Here is a 14,696-nt window from a genome sequence, read left to right on the forward strand (position 1 = left end):
GGTGGAGTAGAGGTCGTCCCGGGAGGAGACCACCGCCACTCCCGGGTGGAATTCCCAGCTCCCCAGATCCTTTAACCCAGTCTCTCTCGTCCACGCCCCTCTCTTCTAAGCATGGCCCTCGGCTTGCGCTACGGCGCCTTTAAACCTTGGCGGCTCTCGCCCCGCCCTCGGTCCACCCCGTCCGAGGCGGGAGCGGCTGAAAACCTCCAGCCCGGCCCGAGCGCACCACTTGCCTTGCAGCCCCGCCAGGAGTTCGCGCTCTCTGCACTACCCTACGGTGAGCAGTGGGGAGTGGGGGAAGGGGGATCTGTAGAAAGCGAGAAGACCGGCTGGCGACCTGCAACACAGCTTGGGAACCCAGGGCTGCGGGGCAAGGGTCCGATGACGGCTCCGCCTCACGCTGTCAGGTCCTGTCCCAGGCCCTGACCTGCATTGCTGGGTGGTGAGGTCAGACCATGTTGCTGGTGCACAGACGGGGCGTCCGCCCGGAGCAGGGAGGGGCTCTGGGACTGCGACCCACCCGTCGGCTCCAACCCCGGGTTCTCGCTGGGGTGCGTTAGGACAGCGTCGAGCATTGGCTGGTTGGCTCCGAGCGACTGCGCGTCTGGTGTCCCAGGGCCACCCTGGGCCAGTTCGGAGCGTCCCTGAGCTTCCTGGTTTCAGGAACACGTGCGGGCGGCTGCCTGACCCTTGCGCCCCAAGGCCATCCTTTCTGTTACTCCTGCCGGCTCATTTCCTGAGGACTCATGGTCAAGGGCTGAGGCTCAGGGGCTCAGATCCCACGGTAGCCTCGCCTTCCTGGGTTCGGGCGGGGAGTTGAAGCTGCAGTCTACTCCAGGAGAGTCCCCTAGCGCAGATCTCTGGGGGCTGCATCCCTGACTGCGCCCGGGTACCCTGCCTGTGTGAGGTGATGGTGGGAGGGATGGCCGATTTCCAGGCCCTCCTGCCCCTAGGCTAGCCGAGGTCTCCACCCCGTGCCCCCAGCTGCTGGGAAAGCCGGTGGTGGCCGCAGGCAGGCGGCGGGCTGCCCAGACCACTGCGTCACCCCAGCGGCAGGCAGTGTGACTCATTAGGCAGTAACGGCACAGGGTGTGGCCGGGGTTGGGGGGGGGCGGTGCGGACCTACGGGACCGGAAGCGGCCTGCCGCCTTCCCGCACTGCAAACCTCCTGGAGCCCACACCAGGGACTTTCTGGGGGGAATTGGTATCCATGAGCAGAAGGCAGCTGCTGGAAGTGAGGATGGACTGCTGTGGAAGTCTGGTGCCGGAGGAGACCTGGATGGGCTCTCCCTAGTTGTGTGTCAGACTCCAGAGCACCAGGCAGAGGGACAGCTCCCCAGCTTCAACCCCGCTCTCAGTTCCGTCTCTTAATTCACAGAGATGACCTAAAACTGCAGAAGAGGCCAAGGTATGGTAAGGCCAGCAGGGCCCTACCATTCCAGAACCAACAAGTAGTTTTTGTCCAGCTGCAACCTTCTCATTCTCCTGTCTCAGTGCCTATTCTGCCCCCTGGGGTTTGGCCTCTAATCCTTTCTTCGCCCCATCCAGGTCTTCCAACAGGATTTTCAGGTATGGGGCTCTAGCTCAGAATATATCTTCTGTTCCCAGGGTATTTATTTCTTCTGAACCATTTCCATCAGTCTACTTCTCTGTCCTCAAACTCAGAACTTCCCATCTCCAAATGCTCTCTGTACTGTCCATAGCTGCCTCCTTGGGGATCGGCTTGTACCTGGCTATCCCTGAGAACTGCTGTGAGGGGCCACTTTCTCAAGGACCCACCTCTGCCCAAGTGCTTGGAAGCTCCTCATCACGCCTCTGAGTTGAGCGCATGCTTCTGTCTAGTGCCCCCACCCTACCCCTTGCCTGTGTTTGGTACACAGAAGCCATGGCAACGTCCCCCATCTCACCCTACCTCCTGCAGGCCTTGTGGCTTCCTGTTTATGTAGGTTCAGCTTTCTCTCTTGCTCATTGACATGGTGGTGAGGGGGCTGTCCCAATCGTAGGTCTCCCACCAACCTTCTGCCTGCTCCATGTGGTACTTTGCGTTGGGGACAGGTACCCCATTTTGCCCTCTTAAAATAGTCTTAGTCCCATTTCTGGAGCTGGGAAGTTCACCTGTGTTATCTGCACAATTAATGGAGAGTACCTTTCTTTTCCCAATTAAACCCCCAGCCAGGAATGCTCAAAATGCTCCCACCCCCACCCCAGTCTGCTTTTTCCTTGGCATTGGTCTGAGGAGTGAGGTAAACTTCCAGCCCAGAGTCTGGGTGGGGCCTTTTGTTGCCCCTCCCCCTTTCCCAGCTATTGTACCCTTGTGGGTGGGGGTATGGAGCAGTTCCCACAGCTGTAGGCAGCTCTCCAGTTTAGGTTACTCACGGCCAACCCACCCCACAAGTCGTTCAGCTGTTGTCTTCCCTCTGGATCCTCTGCCCTGGGCATCTCCCCCACAGCTTCTCCTCATCCCAGCAGGCAACTGCTTGTCTTCCCTTTCTTTGAGGGAGGGCAGGAGTAGGTCCTGTGGGTGTCACTAGGGTAGGCCACTCCCGCTTCAGCAGCCCTAGCCCATCAGCGGTCGCCTGCCCAAGGGGGTGGGAGGAGAACTGTCTGCCACAGGCTGTGCCTGGCTGGGCTCTCTCCTTCCTGGAGTTCTGCCCCTTCCCAGAGCTCCGCCCTATGGCTCTGGCACCCCAGGGCAACAGCCTCAGAGTGGAGCCTGGACACTGCAGCTGGAGGCTGTTAGACTGCCAGCTGTGTACTGGCGCCAGAGTAGGGGAGGGGTCCTCAGCATCCACCCTGAGTCCAGAGGTTGGCCTGAGAGGCTGCCCGTCAGGGGCACTGGAAGGGTCCAGCTTCAGGCCTGCTCACCTTTCCTAACCCTGATGCTGGGTTAATCATTCTCCTGCCCTTTCTTTCTCTGGGCCACTGTCATCCCTGGGCCTCGGGCCACTTGGCTCCATAGAGACGCAGCCCTGAGGCCCAGGTGGCCATAAGTGAAGCTGTTCTCAGAGAGAGGTCTGGACATTGGGCTGGGAAAGGGATGTTTACTGAGAAAAGGCGGTGGCCCTGAGCCCCCTCCCCTTTCTCCCAAGCCTCCAGCTCTGCCCCTGTGTGACGGGGGTCACAGGTTATAGACTGAGTGGTGGCTGAGCAGTTGGGGCTGGCCTGGGGGGAATCTTGTCCTCCTCTCTCCACAGGCTTTAGCTACTCAACTGCCTGCCCTCCCCTAGCTGAGTGTGTGTGGCTGATGGTGTGGGTCAAGGCCCAGACCCACATTTATCTGGCCCGGCTTCCAGGCTGGGGGAAGGGGGACGGTTGCTCTTAATGAGGTTTAAAAATAACTGATTTGTGGGGAGGATCTTTGCCGGAAATGTGCTGCTGGATGAGCTGGAGTGGAAAGGAGCAGCCATGCTGGAGTGTGGGGGTGGGGACTGGCCTGAGACAGGCCCTCGGGCTGAGAGATGTGAGGGGGTTGGGACAGCTGCTTCCCCTGTGCCCTGGTGCCTTGTGCTGTTGCCGAGCCCCAAGGGCCATTGAAGGAGTGGCAAGATTGTTTAACCTGGGGTGCACGGGAGAAAGGGAGCCAGAGTGACTTCATCCCTTAAATCTGACTCTGCCCTGGACTAGGCGTGGGGAGAAGCAGCTCCCTTGCCTCTCCTTGAGCACAGGTGCCTCTCCTGGGGGATCCTCTTTTATGAGCAACCGGACAGCTAGCTCTATTTCAGAGCAGAAAGTTGCCCATTCAGGAAGGGGCTCCCACTTGGCATTGGTGGCATTTGGGGTCTTACTTGATAGACCTCTGGGTGTGGGACCTAAGCAATGAGGTGGTGGGTGGGGATACGCTGCCTGCTAAGTGCTGCCAACTCATGCCAGCTGTCAGGAAACCACCCAGTACTTCCTGAGGTCCTCAAACTAAGTTAAAGAAAAACCTTTTTATGTACTTCCCCATCCCTCCCTCTTTTCCCAGGTTTCCCTAAAAATACCACTCAGGGCTCCTGTATTTGTTCCTATTTCTGCTGTAATAAATTACTACAAACTTAGTGACTTAAAGCAATATACATTTAATATCTTACAGTTCTAGGGACCCCAACAAAGGTCTCAAGGTGTGGGTAGGGCTACATGCCTCCTGGGGAGTTTAGGGGAGAATCCATTTCCTTGCTTTTTCTAGCTTCTAGAGCCCGTACTATTCTTCAAATTCCTACAACAGATAGTCTGACTAAGCAGTTTAATACTTGTCGTGTACAGCCCTTATCCTTTCATTGTTCTCACTTCATCTTTCTGATGGCACTCTGAGGCAACTTTAAGACAAAGGGCTTCTATCTCTTCTACAATCCCTAGCAGAAATAGTGGGTGCTCAGTTAACCTAGTGGCTGATTGAGGGTTGATCCAGCCAGTCCTCTAGCTCCTCCCATAGTCTTCCCAAACTGATCCATATTCTTCCTAGTTTCCCAAAATCATTCTCCTTACTGGGCTGAAAAAAGGAGGGGGTGGGGTTAGAATGACCAGTTGCCTTTCCTAAATCTGACCACCTTAAATGAGGGGCTGAACCCCCAATCTTGGCCTCATATATCTTATATTCTGGTGGGTTTTCTAATTCACTCTAGTAATGGAACCATTCAAATGCAATCTAGTGGGAAACCTCAATAATAAACAGACCATCATAGGGGTGGGAGAGCCCAGAGGTGGCCTGTGTGGCCAGAGTGCTGAACTGTGCTATTCTAGCCCATGTCCAGGGGTAAAGGTGAGCCTTTCCCTCATTTGGCAACTGTTCTCACCTCTGGGGCCTACCCTGGGGATGTGGGATATATCCCTGCAGGCAAAACCCCCAACCCACAGGCTACAGAGTGCTGACCACAGGCCTGGGTGTGTCCCCTTCCTAGTTCCCCACAGCCACCACCACCCTTCAGAATGGCCAACAGGGGACCTGCTTATGGTCTGAGTCGGGAGGTGCAGCAGAAGATTGAGAAGCAGTATGATGCAGACCTGGAGCAGATCCTGATCCAGTGGATTACAGCCCAGTGCCGCAAGGATGTGGGCCGGCCCCAGCCTGGGCGTGAGAACTTCCAGAACTGGCTCAAGGATGGCACGGTGAGAGCTGGGCCCCTCCTACTGGAAGTGCCGGAAAGCGGGGCTAGGTCTGGAGGACTGGGGATTGTTTCATCTGAAGAACTGAGGGCACACCTGTCCCAACTTCTGGAGCCTGGAGAGGACCCATGCTTTTCTGAAGGGGGAAGGTGAATGGGCCTCCCTATAGTGGAAGGCTCTAGGTGACACATGGAATGCTCTAAGGAAGGAACTGTTCGTGGATGTACTCTAGTCACTGCTATTAGAATATCCAGGTTTTTCACTCTGGGCTCAGAGGCAGCGGCTAGGCAGGAAGAGCCTGAGGCTATGCCAGGTGTGTTCAGGTAGGAGAGGAACCTCCGTGGTTCACTGTCTCTGGCTCTGAGGGTGATGCATTCTGGTCTGTGGTAGGCGTGGCCTCACCTCTGCATACCTGCTGTCCTTACTCAGGTGCTGTGTGAGCTCATTAATGGACTATACCCTGAGGGGCAGGCCCCAGTGAAGAAGATCCAGGCCTCCACCATGGCCTTCAAGCAGATGGAGCAGATCTCTCAGTTCCTGCAAGCAGCTGAGCGCTATGGCATCAACACCACAGACATCTTCCAGACTGTGGACCTGTGGGAAGGTTGGCCAGGACCAGGGTGCTGTCATCCAGAAGACCAGAGACTGGGCCAGGCCAAATTGACTAGGGAGAAGGGGCAGGTTTATGGTACCCTGAGACCAAAGGGGTGTGTGTGTATGTGTGTGTTATGGAGGAGCTGTGTATGGAGAAAGATGGGGATAAAGAGTAAAAGAATTTGGAAGCTGGCCTGCTGACTTAGGATAGAGGTGGAACCCTGGTGTCAGGACCCCAACTCTGTTGAGGACAACACACCCCTTTCTCCTTCCCAGGAAAGAACATGGCCTGTGTGCAGCGGACACTGATGAACCTGGGTGGGCTGGCAGTGGCCCGGGACGATGGGCTTTTCTCTGGGGATCCCAACTGGTTTCCTAAGTAAGTATTGCAGGGGCTACCCAGTCACCCTGTCCCTCCCTGTCCCTAGGAAATGACTAATCCACTTTAGCAGCTAGCCCTTTACAGAGCACCTTCACGTTCCTCCTCTCACTTAATCTTCCTGCATGGTACTGTCCCTTTCGAGAGATGAGGAGGTGGCTTCCAAGCGCTCAGGGCTCTCAAGAACAGCTGGTGCCAGCACTAGAGCCACAGCAAAGCCTGTGCTCTTTCCAGGGAAGATGTTACTAGGGCAGCCTCAACCTCTCCTAACCAATGCTCTCTCTCCACCCAGGAAGTCCAAGGAGAACCCTCGGAACTTCTCGGACAACCAGCTGCAAGAGGGCAAGAACGTGATTGGGCTGCAGATGGGCACCAATCGTGGGGCATCTCAGGCGGGCATGACCGGCTATGGGATGCCACGCCAGATCCTCTGATCCATCTCCAGCCCTTGCATCTACTCTCCCGTGGATGGTTAATATATATATATAGATAGATAGATATGCATATCCATCTACATATATATATTAGCAGTGACATTCCCCAAGAGCTCCCTGAGCTTTCAACCTCCCCCCTGCTAGGGTGAGGGCCTGGCCTGGCCTATCTCCTCTGGGGGTGCCCAATGGTAGCCTCTCCCCATGTGCTTACTAATACATTCCCTTCTCCAAACCCACAAAAACTGGACCAACTGGCCTCTTTTCTCCTGGGACCAAAATTTAGGGCCTCTTCCTTCCCCCACCCCATACCTCTTCTTCTCTGATCTCTGTGCCCTCAATCCATTCCTTGGCTGGGGGTTGGCAATGCTACCTTTGGACCTTCCTTCCACAAACATGCCTCACCCACAGCTGTGGCTACAGGGACTTAATTTATAAGGAGGGGCCAGTAGCGGCTGCCGCCCCTGCCGCAGCTGGACTGGGTTCACCACACATTGGAGGCAGCCTGCCCGGGCAGAGGCCCTCTTGGCTTCTCATTTTCCATTCCCCTCTCTGTGGCTAAGGGGTGCGGTGAGGGGACAGGGGATGGCGGGGAGCTGCCCACTCTGGGCTGGGGCTCGAAGAATCTGAGTTTACTGATTTCAATAAAGAATCTTTGTTTTTTTTGATGGACTCTGGCTATGTCTGAGGCCACTGAGCTTACTGTTGGGGAGGAAGGAATATGGGGATATGCAGTGACTAGTACAGGAGAAGAGAACTTTGAGATGACAAGTTGCAATCCTCAGCCCCATCTTTGATTCCCTTTTCCATCTTTCTCTTTTGTTTTAGGTCATGGTAGGTTGGGATTGAGAAGGGACAGGCCTTCACAGTTACCCCTGGTCTGGGAGCCATAGTGCAGGAAATGTGGGCAACGTCCACAGGAAGTGGGGCCCTCACCTACCCAGGGAATTTGGCAGTCCTCCCCGGTGCTCCTGGCTGGGTCCTCCCCACACCCAACCATAATAGCTTCTCAGCCATTGAAAGAGGATGGGGCTGGCTGTTGGCATAGCCCTGAGTCCTGGCAAGTCTCTTTTGGGGGTGGCCCCTCAGACAGCCTTGGGGCAAGGCGGTCACACCAGCTTGGGCCCCGAGGCAGGGGTTCAGTGGTGAGGAAGACCTGGAAAGCAGGGGGACGAGCACAGAGTTGATGTTGGTGACTACAGGGAGAAAGCCTTGTTGACTGATCTCATGAACTTGTGAGTTGCCTGTTGGGAGAACCTAGTAGCAAGATTCCCTTCTAGATGTGGGGAGGGGGAAGCCTTGGACCAAGATAATCAGTTTTGGGGTCAGGTCATCTCAAGCTCCTAACCCTCAACCAGGCATGAATGTTCTACCCGTAATTTCCACCCCCTCGCAATGCAGGGTTGATAACCAGTGAGCTTTCCATTCCTTTCCCCACCACTCCCCTGTCCTGCTGTGGCTTCCTCTGCCAAGAAGCCCTACTATGTTGCCAGGCCGCTGCCAAGGCTGTGAAGGAGGGGTCGGTCCAGTGCCTCGGCCTGATCTGACACCACGCCCATGGGAGATAGTATTTGCTTGCCGGCTCCCTCAGGTTAGGCCCTCCCTCCATCCTTTTATCTCCCATTCTGGAAGGCTTTGTGGAATGCCACTCAAGGAGAGTGATGTCATTGCAGAGAAAACATTGAACTCACTGATATTTATACTAAAAAAGCAAAACATTTGCACCTTTCCTTGATTTAACTATTTCTAGGTACAAATTATTGGCCACATACCTCACAACTTCCAGAGACACACAGCAAGTTACAGAGTCAAGACAGAACCACTGCCTTCTCCCAGTAGATTCCCACAATAGTCCATGAGGTGGGCATTGCTGTGTTTCGCCATTTTGTTCCCAGATGAGCACACTGGTCACATAAGGAGTAAGTGGAAGGACAGAGAATTGAGCCTGGGTCAACCTGGCTGTGAGCCTGGTTAAGCCTGTGCTATTTCAGGCTCAGCAAGAAGAGGGGCTGCAGAGGGAGATGGGGACCAAAGGTGGTGGTGGAGTGGTGGATGTTTCTCGTCTGAAAACTAAAGATAATTATGCCTTCCTTGTGGGGCTGCTGTGAGGATTTTGTGAGATATATGCTGAAAGCACTTTGCATAGTCCCCATCTCATAGCAAGTGCTGAAGAAATGGGAGCGTGGAGAGAACAGGTAGAGTTTGTGTGGACACTGATGGCAGAGAGGTGGTGCCCAGCCATGCCACTGTCCTGTTGAACATGGTCAGAGACAGTTCAGGTAGCCCCATCTCTATTTCCTGGAATAATTCACTCTTCAAAGCAAATGTCACCTGGATTTGAGAGGTACTTAGCCAGAGCGCTTGCCTCCCTTCTGGTTGCAACCCACAGCTACCAGCAAGTCCTACGAGGACTCTCCACTTCTGCCCTTAACCCGTCTTGCTTCAGGGTCAGGTCCTTCCCTCTGGAAATGGCCTGCACTGACACGTCAACATTTTGTTTTCTGTTTGCTTTTTAGTATTTTGTCCCATCTGAGGTTTCATCCCTGATTTGCCCTTTCTCATCTCTCCCGGCATTCTCTCAGGGTCTGGGGCCCAGAATGGGGTCAGGAGGGAGAGTGTGTCTGTATAGAACCTCATTCTCCATGGCTCTCTAACTGCACATGCAGGCCTGTCTGTCCCTGCTGTCTGTAACAGTGTCCTTTCAGATCTCACTATAGCTTGCTCCTTTACCTCCTTCAGATCTTTGTTCAAATATCGCCTTCCAAAGTGAAGCTTTCCTTGGCCGCGCTATTTAAAATTGCACTCTCCACCCTCAGCCTGCACCACATCCTCTTTCCCTGCTTTCTTCTGTCACCACTTGATAACCAATATATTTTACTTATTTATGTTCTGTTTCCACCCACAGTATGTATTCTGTAAGGGCAGGATTGAGTTGGTTTTGTTGATGTAGAGTAGTGCCTGACATATTGCAAGTGATGAATAAATATTTGTCGAATGAATGAATGAACGAATGAATATCACACAACTCTCATGTTCCTGAATCCCCTGGGCTGGCTGGGCAGTGTGTCACCAGCCCAGGGTCTCAGCAACCCACTTACCATTGACTTTGTCTGTCAGTTTCCAATGCTTTTCCACTATTCATTTCCGAAAGGGAAAAACTCAAGAAGCCAGTGCTCTTGGAGATACGGCCAGACGAATGGAGGTTGGGAAGTGGATGGAGAGGAAGGTGTTGCTCTGGGCAAACTGAAGGTGCATTGAGGGGGAAAATGGGAGGAGGGCAAAAGGAAAAGAGAGGAGTCAACTTTGGTTCATTTATTCCTTGCCTTCAGCCTTGAAGTGGAAAATCACTGTGGAGGCGGAGAGAAAGTAGGCTTGGCCTTTCATGGCCAATGGAAAAGAGAGTTGGAGGAGAGGAAGGTGGGTGAGGGAGAAGCGGAAGGCTTCAGACACTCTATTTAGTTTGGCTCATCTGTGGGGAAAAAGCATAGGTCTGTGCAGGCATGTGAGTGTGCGTCTAGGTGTGTAGGACTAGGGCTCAGGGGGTGCAGGTGGAAGAGAGAGTCTATGACTGTGGAGGCTGTCTGTGAGCATGTGTTTACTGAGGACTGGGGATTATGGGTGCAGAAAGGTGTGTGTCCTGTGTGTAGGTGGGTGAATAAGCATCTGTGTGCTTGCACATGGCTCTGTGGAGAACAATATGTCCCATTCCTGCCTCTACAGCTGAGGGAGGACTTTGAGAGCGTGGCAAACAGCCCAAGGAGTAGTGGAACTGGGAAAGGGCTGGGCGATAGGGCTCCAGGGAGGGAACAGTAAAGGGTCTGGGGTCAAATCTGTGGAAGAGTAGGCTAAAGAATAAATTAGTAATTGTCTCTTCACAAAGAAATGAATTTTGTCCCAGTGGTTATGGAGGTAGACAAAAATAAAATGCACTGAAGTTATATCCAGAGAAATTTAGGTTAGACAATGAAAAATGATCTTCTTGACTTGGAAGGCTATTAGCCTCTGGAATGTCTTAAAAATCAGGAGGAAGGTCTTCAGTAATAGGGCCAGTCCCATCTTCTTGAAGTGGAAAATGGGCAATTCTGCCTGGGAATCCTCATACACACTCATTTCTTCATTTACATATTTGTCCATCCAACATTGGTTTTCTATCCTGTCAGACCTTATGAAGGATACAAAGATTATTAATCCATGGTCTCTTTGCTTAAAGAGTGCACAGTCCTGTAGGGATGAAACATGGATAGCAGCCATGATAACTCAGGAAGCCCGTGATGCGCACCTCCAGAGAAATGCAAATGGGCTCTTCTGGAGGACCACTCGCCAACCTCTCAGTCCTGGGTCATTTCCAGAGTAAAGTCTGGTGGTGATGTCATGGCAAGCTGAGGCCACTATTTCAGGGATCCTCTCCCCTGATCTGCCCAGGGGAGTGGGGCTGCAGGTTAGGGGGGATCCTCTGGAAAAAGGAGCTGTCACCTGCTCTGTGGTCAGAGGTCAAGTTTCAGTGGGGGTCTATATGTTTCTTGCCTGGAGTGGTGAGGACCAGGGATTGTGTAGGGACAGATCAACATCACAGAGGTGAGATTGGGGGTGTCAGAGAAACATCTCAGACACCAGGGCTGTCACACCATTTCACTCACTGTTGGAGGGATTTGAATTTTGAATTGTGTTTCCATTCAAGAAACATGGCTCAATGTGGGGCTGAACCATGATGATGATGATGATGGTGTTCGTTACCACTTTTCTGCTAGTCATTGTACTAAGAGCCTTACCTGTATTTTTAATTTCATTAGAAGGCAATGCATCCCTGGGTGCTAGGGTATATAGCAGTCAACAAGGCAAATATAGTCTGTCTTCCTGCAAGGAGCTAGAGGAGTAAAGAGCCAATTATGACATAATGTGATACAGGTTGTGATAAGGGGATAATAGGTGCTGAGAACCCACAGGAGGGGCCTTAACACCGGAGGGGTGTCAGTGAAGATTTCTGGAAGATGGTGATGTCTGAACTGAGGATTTAAGGATACTTAGAAGCATGAAAGAGAGGCCAGTGGTGATGAGGAGAGTGTTCTAGGTACACAAGTGGCAAGTGCAGAGGCTGAAGACGAGAACGTGTGGCACTGGACTATAGGATGTATGTGTCAGAGGTGTGCAGGGTAGGATGCTGAGAAATACAATGGAAAAGGGGAGTCAGGACCAGATCATCCAAGGAGCTTCAAAGTCAAATTGTGAACATTTCGTTAAGGGCACGGGGAGGCACTGAAAGATTTTAAGCAAGGGAACAAAGAGATTAGAGTTGTGCTCTATTTAGAAAGTTTCCTTAGGCCGCAGAGTAGAGAACGGCCTAGGGTTGGGAAAGACTACTGAGACAGGCAGCCTTGAGGAGGATACTGCAGTAGTTAAGGCTGAAGTGAGAGTGGCCTGGGTTAAGGAAGGGCCAGTGGGGGCGAAAAGAAGAGGATGAATTTCAAAATTGTTTAATTCTCTCTGGTTGACTGTACAGAGAGAAGGGGAAGAGAGACAGGCTTCTGGCTTTGTCGACTAAGCAAATGGTGTTGTCTGTCGCTGAAATAGGAAATCCAGGAGAAGGGGCTTGAGACCACCACAAGATATTATTCTCTCCCATTTTACAGATGAAGGAACTGAGGCTAAGAGAGCAGAAGTCTCTTGCAGAACCTGGCTAGTGGCTGCTCTGAGATTTAAACTTGTGACAAAACAAGTCCAAGCTAATTGTTTGCTCCATCATGAGGCTTCTCTGTGAGGTGGCTGACCCTGGGGAAGGGTTTGGCTAGCGGCCAGTCTGAACTGTGGTTATTCTATGGGTGGAGGCCAGGGCCACAGTGAGGAAGGGAGAGGTCAGGCCTGGGAAGAGGTGCAGGAAGTTCAGCTTTGCAGCAGCCACCCCTCCAAGGCAAACAAAGATATGGCCACTTCAGAAGGAACTGATGGAGAAACCCTGAGGCCCAGTCCCTGGTTCCTGCAACTTAAGCTTTCCCTCCTCAAGGCTCCCTGACCTTTCCAGAACCCCCTGACAGCCCAGCTACCATCACAACCACCAGGAGACTATCTGAGAGCAGCACTTTCAAGGCGGTTCCATAGGAAATTCCAGGGAGCCTTGTCACCTCTTGAGAAGGTTTTAGTATTTTTATATCCTTTGGAGAGAAGGAAGAAACTGAAACTTGGAGACTTTATGTGCCAGACCTAAGGTTCTTGAGAGCAGAAAGTGTACCATATGTGTATCTTCATAGGGCTCATGGTTCTCAGCACAGTAGTACCTGGCCTAGAAGGAGCTCAGTCAAAGGTCGTGGCTTTGAATTGGTTCTGCATATACCGGAATCCAGGTGTCTGGACTCTGGTCACTCATTGGAAGTTGAAAAGACCTAAAGTCAAGCACCTGTGTGAATGGGGCTAGCTGTAGATTCCAGCAGACCTGGGTGGTTGGGATACCCCGGGCACTGTCCTGTATCTTCCTCAACCCTGACACGAGTCTCAATTTTGTGAAACATATTCTGTTCTCTAAGTGATGTTCCCAGACTGGCGGCACTGAGATCACTGGGGTGCGGGATAGAAATGCAGATTGAGTTAGTCCTACTAGGCTGAGAGTCTGGTGGAGGCTGTGGGGATGATGACTTGAGTTTGTATTTTAAACTGGCTTTCCTTGTAATTCTTAGGCACTGTCCTAGGAGATTTGGAGAGAAGTTTTCCAACACGAAAACTGAGGGCCTTGGCCTAATGCCTTGAATGGGAGTTGTCCCTACCCCCTACCCGCTACCCTTGCACTGTTTGGTGACTGTGGCTGGGTTGCCAGGGGAACCAGGCTGTGTAACTTCCTGGCTTTGGCAGTTTACCCCTCCTTAGCCTTATCTCAGCATCCGCCACCCAGTCCAGGGCCTGTGCTGGTCACGTAGGCAGGGAAACTGGTGACAGGCAAGTGGAGGAGTGTCCACGGCACCAGGGCAATGCCGGCTCAAGCACCTGAGGCAGGCAAGAGGGCGGGGTGATGTTTTGAAAGAGGTCAGAGAGGGAGGCCGCAGATTATTTAATGTCTTTCCCCTCTGCCTGGGGGATATCTATCTTCCCAGTAGAAATGCCGCCAGGTAGGGGATGAGGTTTGGGGAGAGGTGAAGGGGTGGTGGTGGGGGGTGTGACCAGAAAAGGAGCTCTCTCTGTCAGTTCTCTGGAGAGTCAGCTCCTCATTCATTGCCCCATGCTTTGGGTGGGAGTTGCTGCTATCAGAAGGTGATACTGCCCTTCTGGCATGTGTCCTCTGCTCTTTCCTTTCCTCTTTACTCTGCATCCAGGGTCTCCAGCCCCAGGCACCCCCAGTAGTCTCCACTTCTGCTCCCACCCTAACCATCTCCCAGCCCTCCCCCACTTCCCTGCCCTGACCCCTAGTGCCATTCCACTCACTTTGTCACTGATGCTCACAATCTTTCTCCTTGGTCTAGAATTTCTTCTTGTTCCTCAAACTCTCTCCATGCTCCTGTCCTGTGCCTCGTCTCTTAGGCTGTAGCTGGAAGGCCCTACAACTTTTAAGAATGAGAAAGAGTTTTGAAGAAAGAAGGAAGGCAGCAAATACTTTGAGTAAAATAATTTATGCATTTAAGTATTTATTTATGTTTTAAGCAGTCCTTTGTTTTAAAAAGACTTGAAGGCAGTTCCTAGAGTTCAAGTGTTCCAGAAAGAATGATTAGTGAAATAGCTTGTCGGGCACCCTTGCAACTGAGGATTTACAGTCTGATTCCTGTCGTGTTTATACTACAGTGAGGACAAAGACTCCCCTCACCGCCACCCAATATCTCCCTGCTCTGGAGAAAGGAAAAGAGAAGAAAACCACAAGGCACTGTGCAAATTGATTGTCGAGCCTCGTCTCTTCACGGAGCCTCTCTTTTGGGTTGTCATCCCATCTCGCAGATAAGGAAACAAGGCCCAGGTGGCTACCCAGGTTGCCCAAGTTTTTCAGCTATAGGTAGCTGAGCCAGTGTTCAGACCCTGCTGGTCTGGCTCCAGAATCAGTCACTGCTTTCCTTTCTCACTGTGTTGCTCCAGGGAGAACCGCTCATGGGGGACCTTTTTCCAGGCTGTTCTAGATGGAATTGTTGACTGTGAACCAGCCTAGAAGAAATAATAATTTACTGAGAACTGAGTGGGCATCCCAGAATTCCCTTCACTACTAAAATGGGAGCAGATGCTGCCAGGGCAAAGGAGGCAGGTCC

The 14,696-nt window shown here is 52.4% G+C and overlaps 2 protein-coding genes and 1 long non-coding RNA gene across 5 annotated transcripts in view; 2 read left to right on the forward strand and 1 right to left on the reverse strand.

Moving 5' to 3' along the window:
* The first annotated feature begins 121 nt into the window (after window positions 1–121).
* On the forward strand, window positions 122–6,731 carry TAGLN2 (transgelin 2). 2 transcript variants are annotated; one of them, XM_039840007.1, is made up of 5 exons: window positions 123–277; window positions 4,878–5,085; window positions 5,512–5,686; window positions 5,953–6,055; window positions 6,348–6,731. In XM_039840007.1, exons 2-5 carry the CDS (start codon window positions 4,906–4,908, stop codon window positions 6,487–6,489), a joined length of 600 nt encoding a protein of 199 aa, XP_039695941.1. In that variant the 5' UTR covers window positions 123–277; window positions 4,878–4,905; the 3' UTR covers window positions 6,490–6,731. The 2 variants fall into 2 exon arrangements, with proteins under 2 accessions (XP_039695943.1, XP_039695941.1); XM_039840009.1 differs by lacking the exon at window positions 6,348–6,731 and having other exon boundaries at window positions 122–277; window positions 5,512–5,789; window positions 5,953–6,061.
* LOC120584300 (uncharacterized) lies at window positions 1,202–3,494 on the reverse strand. Its single transcript, XR_005648004.1, has 2 exons — window positions 1,913–3,494; window positions 1,202–1,391 (listed from the first exon to the last, which is right to left on the reverse strand). It is a non-coding gene; the product is annotated as an uncharacterized LOC120584300 (long non-coding RNA).
* A 426-nt stretch (window positions 6,732–7,157) lies between the features above and the next one.
* The window catches only part of CFAP45 (cilia and flagella associated protein 45), a 35,276-nt gene continuing 27,737 nt past the window's right edge, over window positions 7,158–14,696 (forward strand). Inside the window, exons 1-2 of one of the 2 annotated variants that reach the window (XM_039840001.1) lie at window positions 7,158–12,613; window positions 14,245–14,413. The gene's annotated coding sequence lies outside the window, so the exon portion shown is untranslated. Of the gene's footprint in view, window positions 14,414–14,696 lie in introns of both variants that reach the window. The other variant, XM_039840004.1, reaches the window with a different exon arrangement.

Source organism: Pteropus medius, unplaced genomic scaffold (assembly GCF_902729225.1).
Source record: "Pteropus medius unplaced genomic scaffold, Ma_sr-lr_union100, whole genome shotgun sequence".
In the NCBI taxonomy this organism is placed as follows: domain Eukaryota; kingdom Metazoa; phylum Chordata; class Mammalia; order Chiroptera; family Pteropodidae; genus Pteropus; species Pteropus medius.